This window comes from Cydia amplana, chromosome Z (assembly GCF_948474715.1).
Source record: "Cydia amplana chromosome Z, ilCydAmpl1.1, whole genome shotgun sequence".
In the NCBI taxonomy this organism is placed as follows: Eukaryota; Metazoa; Arthropoda; class Insecta; order Lepidoptera; family Tortricidae; genus Cydia; species Cydia amplana.
Genome location: NC_086096.1, coordinates 23,039,272 through 23,060,899, shown reverse-complemented (window position 1 = coordinate 23,060,899; position 21,628 = coordinate 23,039,272). Strand labels below are relative to the sequence as shown.

The 21,628-nt window shown below is 35.1% G+C and overlaps 1 protein-coding gene and 1 long non-coding RNA gene across 2 annotated transcripts; both read right to left on the bottom strand.

Annotated features, from left to right (window-relative positions):
- Window positions 1–2,501: 2,501 nt before the first annotated feature.
- On the bottom strand, window positions 2,502–6,151 carry LOC134661871 (uncharacterized). The gene is made up of 3 exons (XM_063518089.1): window positions 5,988–6,151; window positions 4,079–4,186; window positions 2,502–2,599 (listed from the first exon to the last, which is right to left on the bottom strand). Exons 1-3 carry the CDS (start codon window positions 6,111–6,113, stop codon window positions 2,576–2,578), a joined length of 258 nt encoding a protein of 85 aa, XP_063374159.1. The 5' UTR covers window positions 6,114–6,151; the 3' UTR covers window positions 2,502–2,575.
- An 8,870-nt stretch (window positions 6,152–15,021) lies between these two features.
- Window positions 15,022–21,181, bottom strand: LOC134661555 (uncharacterized). The gene is made up of 5 exons (XR_010097972.1): window positions 20,941–21,181; window positions 19,032–19,089; window positions 18,834–18,889; window positions 18,396–18,408; window positions 15,022–15,058 (listed from the first exon to the last, which is right to left on the bottom strand). It is a non-coding gene; the product is annotated as an uncharacterized LOC134661555 (long non-coding RNA).
- Window positions 21,182–21,628: the final 447 nt, after the last annotated feature.

Sequence of the window (21,628 nt, the reverse complement as noted above, 5' to 3'; positions counted from 1 at the left end):
TCATACAGCGATTGCATATTGTTTCACGCCTGGCGACTGGTACGAAATCCATGTCGAGAATGAACAAATCGTCGACTTTTCATCGCAGTGCGCGCAGTGAATTTTCTGCGATAAATTACAGCGCGATTCTAAAATCGTCTCGCAAAAATTAAAATCGTGGTGCGCGCTTGGCCTTACAGACGCCCGGACCGTGACTTTGCGGTCCGGCGCACGTTCGATCGTGTGTAAGGTGATCCGCCGTATGTACGTCCATTAAAGCCGTGTAACAGACAACCGCACCCATGAGTGAGAGCGAGAAAGAGATGGCTTTTAAGGACGCAGTTTTATAAAGCCCCACATTCACACTCCTACCGTGTAGGCCGCCTCGTAGTCCGCCTCGTTGGGTAGGATTGTGTATGGGGGTTGTGGACTACGAGCCGTCCTACAAACGGCTAAACGGTAGGACGGCTCGTAGTCTACAACCCCCATACACAATCCTACCCAACGAGGCGGACTACGAGGCGGCCTACAAGGTAGGAGTGTGAATGCGGGGCTTAAGTGAGAGCGAAAAACAGATACTTATTAAACCAGCATCCACACGGCCTGGTACAGCTATCAGTTCATGCTGTAGGATATAGAGCGAGATAGGGAGACAATTATATGTCTCATTCTTGCAGGACTATTTTGTAACATCGTGTAAATACTGCTTAATAATCATAGACATTTCAATTATTTTAAAGCCCGCTCCACACTCGTGCGCGAGATATTAAGGAGAGAAAATCGTAAGATTTGACATTTTTTATATTAAGATTCGAGTAATGCTTGATGCTTAAATAATTAATTGCCTATTTTAACTTATTTCCTCGCATATTTGGGGCAAACCACTATGCTCCGGTGGGAATAGCAATTCGTGGAATCGTCTCATTGTCGGACTCAGTTCAATTCTTTCATTTCGTCGAACAAAATCGAAACTCATCCACGAATTGCTATTTTCGCCCTCAGTAATCATGTAATAATAAATCTCGTCTACACCACTCATAGTACATGGACGGAAACTGAAACAATATTTAAAGCTATTTTTAGTTTTCGACCACGTATTTTAAACATGATTTTAATCGAGCAACACTGACAAAATCGTGGACGAAAACTAAAATGTATAATCTTATAAGCAAGAAACATCATTTTAAGAGAAAATATATAGTAGTTTATAAGTCTTTTGAAGTAAAACGATCATAACAAATACTCACCTAGCTGTTCCAGTTACCGTCCGTGTGGTCGGAAACTAAATATTTTTCAAAATTAGTATGTCAGTACTCGTCCACTAAATTTATCAAAGATTATTATGAAAAAACTATAAAAAAACACTTAAAATTGCGTTTACTATACTTTTAAGTTGCAGTATGTGCCAATAACGTAACATAAACTAGTTAAATTAATTAATAAACTTACCGTGAACATTTGCCGCCAACACTTTTTTTTTCTTGCAAAATGATGTTTTCAAGCTCTGGATGCAATGCCGCCACTTACATAATTTTTTTTAAAGCCGCTATTTGTCAAATAACACTTTTATTTTGGTAAAAATATTGCTTAGACATTATGGATTGCAACAAATCCAAACATGTGTGAGAAGGCTTGTTTATATTCAAATTTTCCGCAATTCTTTGTAGCAACTCCGCCAAGTGGACGGAAACAGGCACTGGACGGCAAACAGACACAATTACCCTATATAAACAAACATGAAAGGCAAATTTCTAAAAAAAAATTATTAATATTATACATATATAGGTATATATATGTCGGCGCGTAGCACCTGTAAGCTTATAGTGGCTGAGGCCCGTGAAGGTGGCCCGCATTCCTGGTCAAATGTTTACATTAACAGCATTAGGCGTGATTGTCACAGAGTACGTCGTTGTTCCTTGAAGCGGGGCGGTTATTGTAAACACTGCCGAACGTAGCCGTGGGTCTGGTATTTGAATGAAATTTGATATTAGTTCTTTGTTCTGAGCTTAGCTTTGAATGCCGAGCGGGCATTAAGATTTGGGCCATGGTTGAGTTGGGACGCGTGCTGTCCCGTAAGCCCGTAACCGCGCCGTGCGATTTCGTGTGCGCTTTAAGTACCTACTTGTACCACTTGACCCACGGATTCGTTTTCGTTTCTTGATAACTTTGTGGTGTAAGCTTTGATTAACTTGGTGTGATTTCATTGTGGTTTGGAACTTAATTTATTGTCATTGTGATTAAGTGACATTCGGCACCTATAGTTACACTAATTACTAGTGTCAGTGAGTTTATTGCATTAACATTGTATTGGACTTGTGTGCGAGATATGCCCACTGTTTCCGCCCACCATGGAGCCGATGCCTGGTCCCCTGATGTCTTCATAGAGCTACCGGCTCCGACATATATATCAATGTTAGCTTAAAGGGCTTTTGAAGCTTTCACAAGTGATAAATAAAATGGTACAGATAATGGTAGTAGGTAAACAAATATTTAACTGTCTATAATTATTTATTAAGAGTAGAAAGCCAAACAAGACAATTTCGATGTAATTCAACTTGATCCGAAAATTATTTTCTTACGCTAAATTGGTGTCAATTTAGCCGAATGGTATAAAATCGTCCTGAAACAATAAAAATATAATAACTTTTATGTCTGTTGTTATAAGTGAAATACTTTGTTTAACCCTTAAATGCATAGTGTTGCCAAATGTCTACAAAGCATTAGACAGCTCACAGATTAATGGTTAAACAAATTCTATTTGTTCCTGTATATTATTTCAATAGTAAAACTAATAAACTTTCCGAATTATTACATAAATTTACGCAGTATTTTAATTTTTAAAAATTACATTTGTTTATAGACGAAATGTCGGAAAACTTAGAAAAACCTGGAAGTTGATGATTTTTAGTTATGTGATATTGGGCAGATTTTTCGGGGTTTGTAATTATTTTATATTTACAAACTTTATCATAGGTATATCACAAATAATTGGTACCATATACCACTTTCTAATGGTAGTAAAAAAATTCATATATCTATTACTGAAAATTACATATTTACATAAATATGATTTAGCCAATTCAACTTCTAACACTGATTTCGCAGTGAAAATCGAAGTTATATATTTTTTTACTATTTTTCCTAGAATCGGCAAACAATTATGTGATATTAATTTCGGGCAAAAAGAAAAAGTCATGCATTTAAGGGTTAAAGTCAAGGTATAATGGAAATTTTACTTTTAAAACACACACTGACGATTATGATTTAATATTGTTGTTTATGTTTAAAAATATTCAATTTGATTAATTTTATAACCGTTTAATTTTTTTTTGATTCTGTGCGGAAAGAGAAGAGTCGGGAAATGTATTTTATCCAATACATTCTACGACTCTTCTCTTTCCGTACAAACTCCACAACATTTTCAATCGGCTGACAATATGGCCATAGATTCATATCATATTCATGCAATATGGCGGACAAATGTTTGAAATGTCACCGTATTTAATAATTATTTCGCTTAGATTAGTTTTTTCTTCGCAAATGTGACGAAAAACATTGTGTGTAACTCCGGGGGTAAGCATATTATAGATGTCGTCTACAAAATCTAGCGGTATCGTCTTGGGTCGTCCCATTCGTTTTCCGTCAAGTTCTTAAATTAGTCCTATTCTGCTTTCGTCACCCATTCTACATTCGTCACAATCGTCAGTGGCTTTCAATGTAGAATGGGCGACGAAAGCAGAATAGGACTAATTTAAGAACTTGACGAAAAACGAATGGGACGACCCAAGACGATTTAGACCATACCAATCTAGCTTACCCTTCTCGTTGCACAATGTAGTAGGTAGGGCCTTATCACAAGAAGTACTTACTGGCTTAATTTAATTCTTCATTAAAGATATAAAATATATTATATGCCCATAAATAGGGTTTGCACGAGGATCCGAAATGTATGAGAATATCCGCGGATCCGGATCCAGATCCGGATAATTTCATACATTTCGGATCCGGATTGCAAACCCTACCCATAAAGTAACAGGCATCGATATAGCTTGAGATAATACACCCAATGGACCGGGATACAAGCGCTAATAAAACTTACTTGGTTAAAATACCACCATTTTCTGGAATAAAATAACTCGGGTGCAGTTGCTCCGAAGGTAATGAACCGAGGTGCGTAAGGGTTAATATTAACGTGATCGCCGGTCATCTGCAAAAACATAATAATTAGCAGCAGCAGTATACTTTTGTATACTTTTGATTTTGTATAAATATATTTATTTTGTAGAACATTTAGCTGTTGACAGTAACATCGATATATTTAATTGTCGATAAAATATTTTGCTACGTCACTTTAGTTTAGTATAAGTGCCCCGAGTTATCCCAGGTTTGCTAATGTATATCAACTTGGGCAGGTGCTTCTAAATCTAATCTTATAAATATACTATGAGCACGACTAGAAGTGTTGCACTTCTTATCATGTCACGCACTTATTAAACTTTTGACTTCAACAGAATATGTGTACCTACTGTACAGCAAAGTTCTGACGACTGGATAAATATTTATATAAGTCCTAAAATTGTATTCTACACTGACTTAAGCATAATAATTAACTATTGTCAACTACGCGACGAGTCGACGACCATAGTGGGAAGAAGGGTTACGAAGCGTAGGATTTCTTACAGCAGGAAAATCTTTGACTTCCATCACTTCCATGGAGCTTTTTTTAAATACGAGTAATATACATATGAGTCCTAGAAGACAATACAAACGTGCAGTAATTTGGATTCCGGTTCGTTACAGCCAAATATCATAATACCATTTTACATATTTTTCACCTCAGCAGCTCGAACAAGGGTACTTTGATTCTTAAAAACAGTGAGCAATATGCGATTTTGCTCACTGAGTGAGACAAAATGACATTCAAGTGACCTTTATAGTCAAATGTCATTTCAACATGCGGGGTGTAATACAAGTTCGAAATACTTGGGTTCTATTATCTCTGTCCCTTTCACACTGTTAGCAAAAAGAAACAGACAAAAAAAAGTTTCAACGGTATATTCACGGTTTATAATAGACCCCCAAAAAACTTCAGACCGCATCGTTCCAAACCACGTACGAGTATTAATTCTTAATAATTAATTAATAAAAATAAAGTTTAAGATTTGATAAAAACTCATAAAATAGTATATTTTAGGTATTTTATTGTACAATTAAAATAATGAACTCAAAAAATACACAGATCATCACGCAAAATTAATTATTTTACTTTTAAGAATTTCTACCATAGTTGACAAATAGTACGTATCCGCAATTCGGACCGTATCTTACAAATATTTTTTTTTTACAAAAAAAGAGTTGTCGATTGAAGTGTCAGTTGATGTTTGTTATTTCCATATTATTTTACTGAAATTTATTATTACGTTTTGTTTTTGTGTTCCATTGCGGTAATTCAACTTAATTGTTTGTATATCTTAAGAAAACATGAGTACAGGTATTAAGTGATGAAGAAGGATTCAATTTTTCAAGTTGTCTAATAGGTATGTTTTCACTGCTCAGGTGAAAAATGTTGTGTACTACACGAGATCAAAGTTATTTACATCTCGTGCACTTTTGAGTCCCTTACTACGCTCAAGATTCTAAATTAGAGTCACACGCTACGCTCGTGAATCTATTATAGAATCTTTCACTTGCACGGGACTCAAAATAAGCACTCGAAGAAATATCAAACTTTGATCTCTTGTTGTACAAATAACTATTAGTCTATTACTAAATCTCAAATACTCGTATCACAAGCAAACTTTAATTTCGTTCCTCTTCAAGGCGGACGGACGTATAGACTGACTCATATGAAACTTACGTAAATCGAACGTCGCTCCTTGATTTTTAACTCGTTTAATGAAAAGTGTGAATAACCACTCTGGTCTGACGCTCGTACCTTGCGTACTTGAATCAAAATGTATTATGAAATACCTAGTAGACAGAAATACCTTACCTTGCCCTTATTTTACCTTATGATTCCAAAGATAATTCTGTAGGTATCGATCTTTGTGCACAGTGTATGGATTCTGGCGGTTAAATTCAAAATCGGAAGAATCCGTGTCATCATCTTCGTCAGAATCACTGTCATTTGTCATATTTCTTCGAGTATTGGTTAAAACTGGGAGGTCTCCAAACTCGTATGATGGCGCGTCTTTCTGAAATGATTCATGGTTATTACCGCTTTATTTAAACTTAAAGGTAACGTCGAATCAACAAAAGAGGTCAGACAATCGGACATATCTCATCTTTTAAAAAACCTATAACTCATTTTTTTTTAATTCAAAAGCTCCATGTATATATATAGAATGTAATATGTATGAGGTCGAAACGTCATCGGAGGTGAAGTCGCCTAGCGACCAAAAGATGGGATTTCACAGAATGTAAACTATTACTCACATAACCCAAACATTTTCAAATCGTATCAGTAAAAAATATTATCGTTTAATCAAAATGTATTTACGATTAATAGTATCTTATCTCAAAAATGTGTCAGAACTGCAAAATACACGGTAACTACATTCCTTTCTCAGCCACTGTAAGAAATTTAGGCATTGTCATGGATCAGACTCTTTCTTGGGCATCACACGTGACTGAAACCAGTATAGACAGGTGGAAATCGGCCTGTTTCGAGAAAAGTCGTCGACATCTCTTCTAAATACCTAAAACTGGTATGGATGTGTTCCTCGTGATCTCTAGAATACGAAATGACCGGTTTTAGTTTATGGAGTGGGGGACGGGTCGAAAAGAAGGGGGGCAAAGATGGCGGCCGACCATTATTGATATTTGTTCACATCTTGAGTCCTATGGGACCGATCGGTTCGTGTGAGGTGTCGTTTGAAAGAGTATTAAACGTGCTATTATTGTTTCATAATAACCGTAGTCATAACTGTAGTCGTTTACAAAATATTTTAAAATATTTGATTTTATACCGTGCATGGATGGCATAAGTACTGATTAAATATGCGCCTAACTCAATAAATTACAACAATACCGCAATTATTTTATTACAAAATATACGAGACATTTCATTAGCTTACCAAAAACATAAGTTTTATTGGCGTATGATATTATATAACCAATTAATAACGAATTTTGTTCAGCATGGGTCACTACGCACCGTCACGTAAATGGCGGGCGACCGACGTAAACTTTTCATTATTTCTCGGGTTCTATTTTATTGATCAATTGCTGATAGGTACCATTTGAAAGGTTATTAAACGTACAATAAATGGTTTCTAATAGCCGTAGTCATAACTTTAGTAATTTACAAAATATTTTAAAATATTTGATTTTTTTACCGTGCATGGATGGCATAAGTACTGATAAAATATGCGTCTAACTCAATAAATTATAACTTTACTCCAATAATATTCTTACAAAATGTACGTGAAATTTCATTAGCTTTCCAAAAATATAAGTTTTATTGGTGTATGATATTATATAACCAAGTAATTACGAATTTTGTTCAACATGGGTCACTAAGCGCCGTCACGTAAATGGCAGGAGATCGGTGTCAACTTTTCATTATTTCTCGGGTTTTATTTTATTGATCAGTTCGTGATAGATACCATTTGAAAGAATATTAAACGTACTATAATTGGTTTTCAATAACTGTAGTCATAACTTTAGTCATTTTCAAAATAATTGAAAACATGATTTTTTACCGTGCATGCACATAAGTACTGCTAAAACATGGTTCTAACTTAATAAATTATAACTTTATCGCAATTAATGTATTTACAAAATATACGAGACATTTCATTATCTTTCCAAAAACATAAGATTTATTGGTGTAAGATATTATATAACCAAGTAATAATGAATTTTGTTCAGCATGGGTCACTGCGCACCGTCATATAAATCCCAACAAACAATTAGGCGACACTTAGCACCTATTTTCTTACCTAAAGACAGCCTGGCTCTAGAATAGCTACATCTATAGTCTTAGTTTACAGTTTACAGGCTCTGGTGAGATAAAAGTGTTTAAAAGGTTCATCTAAAGATTTAAGATCTACAGTAGCTGTTTTGGGCGCTATATTGCATGTTAAGCTGCTAGTATTATAGCTTATAGCTCAAAGTGAATTGAACAACCTTAACATCTATATGAGTAATAATCTGCAATTTGCACTTAAGGTTCTAAACGCGTGATAAAGCCTTCTACTTATAGCTTTTTATATCGCAATCGCTACTTAACTCTCTTGTATGACTTACAGTCGAACAGAGAAATTATGAGTCGCTATTATAGATCTAAGATCATGTAGTTACAGACGAGCGTTATTTAAATACCGTAGTACATCTTATAACTGTCAATAGAGTCATACTTACAAGCTAAAACTACAATGCCAAACGCCAATGAATCAATAGGTAAGCAAAAACTATAAATTAGACCGTAAAATAAAATAGTAAATAAATATAATATAGATAGTTTACTCAATATTGACCTTATCTTACTATTACTATACTTAAAACCGGACTTCACGGATAGTTACTATTATTATGTGGACATACGCTGCTACTCAAATAGTAGTCACTTATTTTGCATCCTGGAGCGTGCGGCGACAAATATCTCTTTAACGCCACAAGCCTCAGATCTCACTAAAAAGGTGATTTTAAATTATTAACTACGGAGTGGGTTTGAAAACGTTTTACGTGTAGACGCGCGAGTCAAATAACAACACAGATATTAAGTACTTCATATGCAGTGGTTTTGCAATCATGAAAGCTACGAACTTAACGATGTTATGAACCTAGAACTGGGCTTTTGTCAAAAGAGTCAAACTATACTTAAGTTTCCTGTGATCAAAAAACAAAACAAACAAACCATCATTTATATCGATATTTTATCATTTTGGATACCTATTATAAAATTTACTGTCAAACAATAATAGAATGCTGCTGGTCTACCAGGCGCTCGCCGCGCCGTGTGTTTGCTTGCTTGGCGAAATTGGTCCTGGCATACCTACATATATGTTTATAGTTGTACGGTAACTAAACAATATTTTTGGAAAGTTAATAAATAGTTTGCTCATTTTACTCTAAAAATTTCACGCTATATTTACTACATTATCTCTTTCTCAAATTATTTCAGTCACTAAGCAAACCTCTAAGGTAAAAATTAAACATTTTCTTTAATATTTTTAAAATGGTTATTTTGGGCCTCAGATTTCAAACAATCGAGTATTCACAGAAAATTTAATATGCTTGCAAATGGTATCCACCATGTATCAGAAAAATAGAACCTGAAATATAATGAAAACTCAACGATGGCCGGGCTCCATTTACGTGACGTGCACAGTACCCATGCTGAACAAAATTCATGATTACTTAGTTATACAACATTATAAAGCAATAAAACTTATATTTTTGGATAGCTCATAAAATTTCCCGTATATTTTGAAAATATTTATTGCGGTAATGTTATAATCTATTGAGTTAGAAGCATGTTTTACCAGTACTTATGTCCATGCACGGTAAAAATCATATATTTTCAATTATTTTGTAAATGACTACAGTTATGACTACGGTTATTAGAAACCAATTATTGTACATTTAACATTCTTTCTAATGGTATCCATCACCAATTGATCAGTAAAATAGAACCCGAGAAACAATGAACAGTTGTGGTCGGTCGCCCGCCATTTACGTGACGGTGCGTAGTGACCCATGCTGAACAAAATTCATCATTACATGGTTATATAATACCATACACCAATAAACCTTATGTTTTTAGAAAGCTAATGAAATTTCTCGTATATTTTGTAATAACATTAATTGCGGTAAAGTTATAATTTATTGAGTTAGACGCATGTTTTGTCAGTACTTATGCCATCCATGCACGGTAAAAAATCATATATTTTAAAATATTTTCTAAACGACTACAGTTATGACTACAGTTATTATGAAGCAATAATAGCACGTTTAATACTCTTTCAAACGACACCTGAAACGAACCGATCGGTCCCATAGGACTCAAGATGTGAACAAATATCAATGCTGGTCGGCCGCCCACATTCCCCCCCTTTTTATCGACACGTCCCCCTCTCCATAAACTAAAACCGGTCAATTCGTATTCTAGAGACCACGAGGAACACATTCATACCAGTTTTAGGTATTTAGAAGAGATGTCTACGAAAATCGTGAAGGAGACGACTTGTGTTTAATTTAACGCCAGACGCAAAAGAAAACCCAGAAGTCATTCATGAAACTGATTTACGTCCATAACGTGTCCAGAACGTGTTACAGTATGGAGCGCAGTTTCTAACGCAGGAACGTTTTCGGCCCTTACTTTTTTGAGGAAAATGGTGCTACGGTCACGTAACGGGCAAACGTTATTTGGACTAAACAATTTTTTCTTTTAAAAGGGTATAGCCGCAATCCTATAGTGAAACTGCCCCTGGCTGAAGTGTATACCTTTCTTAGGTGCGTTTATTTGTCTTATTATAAGATATCGTTTTACCAAATTTCAAGGCTAGAATCCCCTTGGTTTGACAAAAAAAAAAATTTTTTAATCGTTTTTAATTTTTTTTTGTAGGTAAACTAGTGGCTCGATTGTTTTGAAATTTGGATGTTAATTGCATCTAATAATAGTATATTTACAAAAAAAAAAAATCAAGGTTGTAACTTGTTTATAAAGGCTTAAAAATATTATTAATTTTTTAAATTTTTTTTAATACTTGTGAGATAGCGATAACCTAATTTTTTTGTTATTTAATGCAGAATATACTATTGCATAAAATATATTTTTTGTAAAAAAAATCCATTTAGAGCAGCAAGGTAAAAATGTCTTATTAATGCGTATAGGCCGTCCTTCTTACGTACTTTAGGGTGGTTCACGTTTGTATGGGAAAAATTCAAACTCTAGCTAGAAGAAGCGGCACCCCCTTATTTGGTTACACTTATTATGCTGATAATGTACACCAAGTTTTGTAACTTTATCTCAACTACAAGGCGGTGCTCAACTGCTCAACAACTTTGAAAATTTTCAACGTTGTATGAAATCCAAAAATATTTTTTTTTTTTTTTTGATTTATAAGTAGGTAGTTTGATTTCACATTATTTGTAAATGTGGTGTATAAGTTAATAAATAAAAATTATTTCTTTTTAAAGAATTTTTCATGTGAATTAAAAAAAAACTTGAAAAATTATGAAAAATATAAATAAATATATTTTTTTATTTAATAACTTTATTTAATGTACTTATATAAAAATTTAAAAAAAATTAATTAATTTAGTTTTGCGCACTTTGCTTGCGCAGGCATATCTGAAGTAATCTGAACGTGTGTGGCTGGCAGGGTTGATAGCACAGAAAACCGCCTATAGAAACCATTGGCCATTTTGTTCGCGACGCAAATCACCAAACTGTGAGGTGCGGGAGGGGTGCTCACGGCGTTGCGATTGGTCGTTCCAAACATGGCGCGCTGTCACGTGTAGGCGTAGGGATGGGACATGTTCATTACAGGCAGTGGTACTGGTACGAGTTGTACCGTAATTTATTGTGGTAAAATTAATATCATTAAAGTCTATAGGAAAATTACTTAAGTAATAATATTAAAACAATATCATCATTAATTAAGTACTTTAAAAATGTATCTAAAATTTTTACTATGCATATTAATGAGCTAAGATTCTTATCATAAGAATTTATGTATGAAATTAAATATGTATTCGATGTTGCATACATTTTGTGATGCAACTTAACGACAGGGTTGCGGTACGGTAGTGTTGGCCTTGAAATATTTCATTAATGTTTAACGTTCATGGATATTTGAAGGTGGCTTAGCTTCTTAAGAAAAACATGTCATTCATTTATCATTCATAAATCAATTATGAATTTCAAAAATACAGATAGTTTTTTTTACTTCGTCACTTTGGTGGCAAACGCAGCCTATAGACGCTTGCAAATAGGAGACTGTCACATGTTCGGCTCTGAAAACCTGCTAAAAATATGATTATTTTCTTATTTTGATGCTACCTCAATAATTATCATACTATGTACTAACTAAAAATTAAACTACTTAATACCTACTAAGATAAACTACCAAGTACCTAATAATAACTACAGATTCTACAGATCCATTATTCTCAATTAAAAATAAAAGAGAATCACAGTTATATTTTACATTTCTTGGTACAAATTTGGTAATACAAACAAATGGTACCATACGGTACGAGCGAAAGCACGAACTGACGAAAACATCATCGTCACACCACTAGCCGTTAACGTGAAAGGGATAGCACATTGCATTTTCAAGTTGACGAAAAGGGACGGGCATACTTCACTGCTGCTCAGTGCAACCATATTGACCAGTATAAAATGAACCCCGCGGACCAGCAAAAATTTTCAAGAAAATAATTAATTTGACCATCCTGTGGAATGTTATTCCATCTGTTTTGTAAGTGGAAGTCTTAGATGACTAACCACACCATTTTACACTGCAAAATCCCATTATTTCCCAGTGTGTTAAATAAATTGCGATTTATTTTCGTAGACACGCGCACACTGTTAACAGATCGTGAATTTGGACGCAACTGATCGGAGCGGCGCGCGAGCAATATTATATAAGCGCTATTGCGCGCACGAGTGGTGATCGCGAGTCGTCCTATAAGCTCTGTCTATAGGGGTTGGTCTGTGGTTGATAGGCTTCAGTCATCCAGTGATTGCGGAGGGGACAGGTCGCAAGTCAATGCGCAACAATGTCGTCTCGCAAACGAAATGAGAGGATTCTTAGAAGATTTTTAGGGTTCCGTACCCAAAGGGTAAAACAGGACCCTATTACTAAGACTCCACTGTCCGTCCGTCCGTCTGTCACTAGGCTGTATCTCATGAACCATGCTAGTTAGACAGTTGAAATGTTCACAGATGATGTATTTCTGTTGCCGCTAGTACAACAAATCCAAAAAACCGGCCAAGTACGAGTCGGAGTGAGGCTCCCATACAACACATGATTTTTTGCCATATTTATAGATAATGGTACGGTTCCCTTCGTGCGCGAGTCCGACTCGCACTTGGCCATTTTTTTTTAAGTGTGGAGTGGATTCATGGTTTGTATGCGTGTATGGCTGACGAAATATAAACCTATTAATAGCGCTATTGTGTCGACGTCAACCACCGCTACCGGTGCCATGATGGTTTGAACTGAGAGTTTGTGCAGGTTTGTCGTTACGTGTGTGTGCGCTATGAAACTCGGTCGTGCCTGTTGGTATTGCTTGCACACGCAAAACCGACATGCAAAACCTAGTGTGTGTGGCCGGCTTTACTTACATAGAAAGCATGCATAACTCAGGAGTCAACATTCAGCTCATTCAAATATAGGTAGGTCACGAAAATAGTAGATTCACTATTAACTCAGGCAGCCGCTTACAAACACATTTAGGTAGTAAAATACTTTTTTAACTTAACTTTAATATTATCTGGTTTACCTTCGCAGAATAACGCTGAGATGGATTCTTACTGAAATAAAAGAAAATAATAATATTGTAGGTAAGTTAAGTTAACAATAGGGTATTTGTCAATTATTTATGAATGGTATTAACGGGTTGGCTTAAAGTAATGAGAATGTTTATTTTCAAAAACATCAATAAAAACTCAATTGCTCTAGGTTTAAGGATTTTAATACCTATGGTAAACTCAATCGTGTTTTATGTTTTAATTTATTGTCGTCCAAAGTATGATGCTAACGGTGAAAAGTAAGCTAAGAAAAATCGAAGATGCGGGACCTTTTGCAATATTATAATATTAAATTAAAACATAAAACACGATTGAGTTTACCATATTAAAATCCTTAAACCTATAGCAATTGAGTTTTTATTGATGTTTTTGAAAATAAAAATTCTCATTACTTTAAGCCAACCCGTTAGGTATCAGTCGATCGGGTTTGTTTTGAGGATCAAATGTCTGTGTATGGGACACAAAATGAAAACATTCAGAAGACTTTATCAAATCGGTCCAGCCACGTTGACAAATTGGTGAACAGACATTAATGAACAAATATTTCATAAAATTTTGATGTCGGATAATAATACATCTAGAGGACCAAGATTATGGTGGCAAACAGTGGAAGTACCACTAAAAAATCTAATTTTAATGAAAATATGACGTTAACAAATAGTGGCACTTTGTGACCTTCAAAAACGCCCTTCAAAGTTTGTAATTTCACAATGGATAACGAAGATCGATTACATTTAGTAGCAAAATAGAAACATTAAAACTCAGATGAAATAAGTTAAGTTTAAGTAATGTAAATATCCAGAAAAAATACTAAGTGGTATCCTTGTGAGCTTTTGTTTCTAAGAATCTAATACTAGTTCACTGTGACACTAGTGGCGTCTGTGACCGTGATCTTTAGTTATAGTTTGTAGCTTTCTAATAGACCCCGAAGGCTAATCCTATTGTCTATTGTTAAGAAAAACCGCTCGTGCCACGTGCCACAACCACCTGCATAAAAAATCGGTACTTCGGTTACTGAGTGCCGGCGAGTCGAACGCTACAGAACCAGTCTAAAATGTGTCATCGAGATGCGTAACAAAGGCGCGTTATCGGAGAGCGCACCTACACTGGTTTTTTGAGCGTTGGACTAGCCCGCGCTCAGGTGCCAAATAGAATAATTAGGACCCTTTTTTGCAGGTAAGTAGCACGTACGGTTTTACTGAACAATAGACAATAGGATAAGCCTTCGGGGTCTACTAGAAAGCTACAAACTATACTACCTATAATCTATTATGACTAATTAATAGAGAGCGGATTTGAAGTAGCGATCTCAATATTAATAATATATGGTTATGACTGGTATATTTTATTATTTTTTCTACACACATTTATTTATTATCATCATAATTTTTGCCCAATATTTACAAAAGCTTCCAAAAAGGTTTTTACTTTTTTGGTTCCGATAAGTTAGATTATTTTTGTGTGTAAAAAAAATAATAAATTATACCAGTCATATCCATATTAATTCAAAGATCGCAACTTCAAATCCGCTCTCAATTAACGTAGCTATACTCACGTTTTTACTTTTCTGTGTGGATTTCTAAAAAACACCACCTAAAAAAGGATGTTTGTATTAAGCATCTAATATATTTACCTTAAAGTCAACGCTGCGGGAAATTTCGTACCTACAGTCTACACGAGCGTGTTTTTCTAACAACTGTACTTACCTGCACTATTGTTAAGTGCTAAAGCACTGATAAAGCAGTGATTGATTTTAATTCCAGTAGTCGAATGTAGATGGTAGGCTGTAGCCGACGATTGAAAAAACTTGCTCGTTTATAGTAACTACTGGTCACCAGTCACCACATACGGTATGCTACAGGTCGCAACCAACACACAACCGAGAGGTCTACTATCTCAATAAGTTATTATTTGCTTAAAATTTCCGAGTTAAGTCACAAATTTAATCACTAAAAACATTGATATAGAATAAAGAACTGGATACCCAATCAGCCGCAAAAAATGGCCCCACAAAAGTAACGTTGAAACAGATCACGCGTTACTTTTTCGTTTAGTCTTGTTTGAAACGCTCAAATGTGAAGTTGTCAACAATTACGAAATGTGCCGTTAAAATATGTAAAAATAACAATGATAAAACAAGGAAAAAGGATGGAATGTATTTCTTTCGGTTAGTTCTTTGGATAGCATTACATAATTTATGTAATCTGGTGGTAATTTTATGGTTTTGAATAAATTAATTTGTTAGTACCAAAGAAGGGATGTCAAGGAACAAAAATCTAATGAGTCGATGTGAGGTCAATATTTATTTTTATTTTTATATGGAATTCGTAAGGAATAATATTATGTTTAAATTCAAGATTTCCAAGAAAACCTATGCGACGTGCAAAGTGGACTGCTATTTAATTATAGCAAGAGATAGGGGTGATGCAGTTTTAAACAAAGCAAAACGGCACTTGTGTGATCGGCCCATTTCCCTGTTTCCGACATATACACCACCAATAAGGGCTTATATCGACTAACTGTAAATGCTAAACCTGTCTGAACACAGTGACAACCACAGGATTTTTTTGGGTTATTTCCACCAACTCGCTTTGGTGGTAACTAGTGGGAATTATTTTTCCCAGTAGTTACCAGTGGTAAAAGGTGGGAAAAAAAATCCTAGTAGTTACCACTGATATCAACTTGGTGGTAACTAGTGGGAACAACCCGATTTTTTTTATAAAGTATGGACTTTATAAAAAAAAATCCAATCAGTACCTAAATGTCCCCGTGCACCCGTGCGATGAGTAAATGTAGATCTAAAATACACAGTTATTTTATTTAATAAGTTGAATTTATTTCAGGGAAATTAGTATTTAAAGACGTATACTTACTTATTAAAAATTTAATTTGTTTGAATTTGAACCACGAATTAATTTTATTTAAACTCCCGATTAAATTAAATTTGTTTTATTTATTACTTCAATTGGTTTTTCTGTACAGTAATACCTATTCAAGTGTACCAAAGTGACTCCATTCGTTCATTATTCTCGTTTGACGTTGCTTGACGTAAATACGTTATAGTTAGGGAGGCGAATAGGGGAATTTTCGGCAATACTCGAGCGTGGCAGTTTAAGATATGAGAGATACCTTAGACCTAATAGAACAACCTTGTAAAGTATTTAGCTCTATATGTAGTGACGCGCGCCTAGGATAGACGATCAGATTAGTAAAAAAAAATGGATAGTCTGAAATACTCGAGCGCGTCAGATTAAGATATTGGGGGTTGATTTTAGTGTTTAAAGACTAAATTTAACTAATCTGACGATAAGTCCTTGACGCCGCCGAGTTATAGGGTCGCGAACTTGTAAAAAAAAAACGTTAATCCGGCATTCTCGAGCGCGATTTTTTTTTTTTTTTTTTGAAGAATATAATCTAAAACTTACTAAAAATACAAAATCTGCCGGTTTCCGCATGACCGGAAGTGTGGAGGAGCCATTTCGTCTTCCTAAGAACGCGTTGCGGCATATAAGTCGCGAACGATACATTTTACAAAAAAAAAGGTTAAATAAACAAAAAAGGTAATTTTATTTTACACAAAAAAGGTCTCTTTACATTTTTGTCCAAAGTTAAAACTTTTTGACTTGAAGCATCATAAAAACTCAAACTCCCGGTCAGATTAAGAGAACCCACCAACATTTTTGTCAGATTAAAAAAATATGCTTTCAGGATACCGAGATAAACCTCCCCTATGAAAATCTGACGCGCTCGAGTATTTCAAAAAAACTTTTTTTTTTTGCATTTTCAAAAATTCATCGTAACTTATCGTCACGCCGAAATCGTCAGTTTTTTTAAAGGAAGCTTCCTTGGGGCCTACTTAACACCCCTTCCGAAAATCTGACGCGCTCGAGTAAATTTTTTTTTTTGCATTTTTGACTACTTTATATGCCTACCCCCACCACGCAAACCGGCAGATTAGTATACCGTTGTTATCAGAGGCACTCGGGGCATACGTAGTATGAATATCTGACGCGCTCGAGAATGCCCAAGTAACTGTTTTTTTTAACATTTTTGAAAAACCGTACACGCCAAACCCACCGCTAAAATGGTTTTTGCCATACGAGCTTTTCTTTTCAAAATTATTTTATCTTTCTATTTTGATAGGTTTCGACGGCGCCGTTGAATTACGCCATTTAGCTACCTCGCCTCCCTAACTATTACGTTTAGTGCCATCGGACTAAATTTTTTAACAGTGTTGGTACTTATGTATGCAAATTTGACACTTAATGCTTACGACATTAAGCTCTTTTCTGTACGAAACATTTATCTTGACTCAAAATTTACGTAAGCGTTTTTATCATCAATGCAAATGGTGCGAAACGTCATTGGGATCCACATTTCTTGACGTTTTTGTTCTGCTTTGTGTGTCTATTTCTTTTATATTAAGTCAGTGACTAAAAATAATATACGTAGGTATAACATAACTTTTATGGATTTGGGATTTGGCCGCAAAACGGATTTTTTTTAGTTAATAATGTCTTTTTGTGCAAGCAATAATGGGAAGATTGACGGTATAGGTACATTAACAGCTAAAATTATAACCCTCACTTTCAGCATTGCAGTTATTGGGTAAAAATGAGGTCAAAGCTAAAAAATATTTAGGTACCGTAAACCGGGGTGACTTTCAAATGCAGGGGCGACTTCGATATTTCAGTTTTTCAGCCGTTACATATTTTTATTCGGATTTTTTAGTAGTAGGTAAACAAGTATGTATAATAATCTAACTTGTTACACGAACAGTTCGAGAAAATAATGAATAATGATAATTTAGTGGCAGTTTTAAAACTATCAAAGTATCCCCAAAATTTCCTAAAGTCACCTCGTTTTACGGTACCCGTTTCCGGGGCCAGAAACCCCTTTTATTGGTGCCTTTAATAAATACGATACTCACAACAAGAGGTTTCCTGAAACAAAAGAAAAAAATACTTAAGTTTTTTCATTATGTCGGTCGCAATTGCCAGTGTCAAACTTAATAAGGGTTATTAAATTTAACCAACCAGTGAGTACCTAGTATTATTATGCAATGCGCAGATCATGGGGCCTCACCAAGATAACAATTATTTATCGACAAAATACAAAAAGTAAATGATTGTCATTTGTCTTGCACCCCCTGATGATACAAACCAAAGAAAACGTAGTGGTGGCCATACGAACAAACACCTTATTGAAATTAGGTTTATTAGAATCATCTCCGTCAGTAGCAGACTGTTGAAAGAAAAGCAGAGTCGATGACATTTTTTTATCAAAAATAATATTGTGACATGAATAAACACCATTTGATACTCCAAATAGTGTTTATTCAAGCTACTGCTTGGTAGTGAGCACTTACTTATGACTCCATTCTCGGGAATACGACGGTTGGTCTAACAGCCTCAGTAGGGTTTCCTGAAGACAGCAAATAATGCCACTTTATTATTTTATTTGTTGAATAATAAACAAGTTACAGTTTAATATTTTTACTAGACCCACGATGGGTATAGTAAAAATATTAAACTTTATTTTACGCTTACAACCTTCTACAACATACCAGTATAGTGTTTCTTCTACTCTGACTATACAATACTCGTTGATTTGTTTTTCCATATCTGAAAATCACGCCGTTTTACAATAGCCGCAAATGGAGACAAATACATAAAATAATAACTCTGTATTCATCTGAAATAAATGAAATAATATATCTGGGTGTTAAGCATTATACATATATTTCCAGTGTGGGTATACTCCGAAAATAAGTTTAATAAAAAAAGTACAGACAATTAGTACTTTTTTCTCTTCTGATGGAGGGAACAAAAGTAATGTGACAGTAAATTCGCTAAAGTCCGTCAACCAAATCTTGTCAGTAGTAAAAGGCGGCAAATTTGAAAAATCGCGGGTTAGCAACACTGTGTTCAAATAATTCCAAAACGCGTGTCATCTGTGTTTTATCTGTGGAATGTGGATCGTGATTATCGTGAATGACAGCCGTCACCTTATTTGTTTTCATTTGGTTTTCATTCTGAATAGTTTCTGTTTCAAGAGATATTTCTGCTGTCACCATTAAATACCAATACATTAAATAAGAATAAGCAAAGCTAAGGGGCCTACAATGTACAATCATGCTCGTTGATGGTAAACATTACTAAAAATTGAGGTAATGACAAGTATTGGAAGAACTCTTTCGAACTTTTAAGATTATGTTCAGTTTTTTTGTTTTAGGGTTAAAAGGCATAAATAAAATTAAAACGTATGCCTAAATCTATCCAACAAGACCATAAATTGTGTCCTGGAAACCGTCCATAGGCCCCACATGTCTAATATTTTCAGCAATCAGTTGTGACTATTTACAAAGGTAAACCTTTTAAACAGTATTAAGAGCCTTGATTATATCGCCGTTCTTTCGCAATATCTACCTAATCCATACATGTTTGTTGCAGGATTAAATCTTGCCCAATATAAGGCGTTCGTAGTAGGTAGTATCTTTTCAGACAATACTTACCTATGGCGGTTTATGTACGTGTACAACGCAACCAAGTCGAAAAGTGACCCTTATCTTATTTACCTTTAAATTAAATGAACACCCAAATATCAGTTGTTTTATTTTTAATATGTATATTGTACAATATATACCAATCAAAAAAATTACACAGGTATGTCATATTCATCCAGAACAGTACACTAATTTACATTAACAAGTGGCATATTATATTGTAAATAACAAATATATGCACTATCTAATTATCTGCATTTTGATATGATTTTATTTTAGTAAACTTAGAAGACATAGATAGGGAACAAAGAGAATATAAGCACTACGATAGGGAGTTGTTTTTGATATCTTCAAATTTGTTCATCATTTTGATTAACATTGTTTTAACATCGCTTTTAAATTGTCCGTCCATGTTTCAATTTTTTTCAATAAACCGCGAGTGACAATTTAAATTGACGTACGCAGGGCGCGCTCAGCGGAAAAAAAAACTGTTGGTTCGATGTACATTGCTGCTTTTCTTAGCGCAATACTGCTCTTTGAGTGTTGCCCTACTTTAGTTTGCTTTACATTGCTACTGACAAGATTTGGTTGACGGACTATACATAAAGCGGGAAAAAAAACAATGGGGATCTTTCGTGACATTAAGTTTGATTATGATCGGAAGTTTGCGGATTCTTCATTTTATTTTTATTTATATTACTTAGATTCAAAGACAATATAAAATATCCGTAACTCACTATAAAAGACAGACAATATAAAATATCCGTAACCGACTAGGCTATGAAGCCTTTGCATTAAATAATTATTTAAACGATGGCGAAAGAATCTATAAGGAATATTGAAGACTTTAATAATCAGAGAGCGACTTCGTCAATTTCGAGGCAAATCGTTGCGCGCCCGCGGCGAATTCGCTGCGCGCGCGCCTCGCTTTAAACTCGTCCGCAAATCGCCAGTGTGTTAAGGCTCTTACGTTATGCCGAGATTGTCTAGATTTCCGTAAACGAGCGATTCTTTTGTGTGAGGGAACGATGCAGCAGACGTAGGCGTGTCTTCAAACGGCTCCACGTTGCGACTGACCTCATCGTGAGCTACACCTTGTTTATTGTCCAGTGGTATTTCAGATTTAAGGTCTTCTTGAATTTCGTCCGAAGGTAAGCGATTTTCAGGAGTAAGTTCATCTAAATTATATGCGTCTTCGAGTTCCTCTGTGGTTTCCTGTGAGCAAAGACTTTCATTAGGAAATGTTTGACTAACAATGACGCTCCAAGTGTAAGCGTAAAGTCACTGGAGTAGTTTTCGGGCTAATTAAGTAAAACAATAAGTAATAGGACGGGGATGACGTGTTACTTTATTAATAAATTGCCCTTAACGTGTCTTGTGTAAACCCTATATTTGGCAATAAAAAACTACTATGCTAAACTCTCGTTCCTATTGAAATCTAGTCAGATACATACCTACTTAACTTTACCGCGCCTTTAATGTCACAGTGGCACGGTACCTAGTGCAAACGATCGACCTATATTGTGAAAGTTTTGAACCGCCGCGTCTTACGACCCCTCAGGAAGCCTTCTATTTTCCGCACAAGGGAACACAAAGGTGACAAACGCACCTACCAAAGTAGTAGTTTTCAAGGGTTCCGCACTATATGCAAAAAAAAA

Bases quoted from the DNA above. Each gene is read 5' to 3' on its own strand.
- LOC134661871 (XM_063518089.1), bottom strand. From the start codon at position 6,113: ATGACAAATGACAGTGATTCTGACGAAGATGATGACACGGATTCTTCC. The intron at 4,187-5,987 runs GTAAAATAAGGG...ATGTTTTTGCAG, and splicing joins ATTATCTTTGGAATCATAAG to ATGACCGGCGATCACGTTAA. The intron at 2,600-4,078 runs GTAAGTTTTATT...TTATTGTTTCAG, and splicing joins AATGGTGGTATTTTAACCAA to GACGATTTTATACCATTCGG.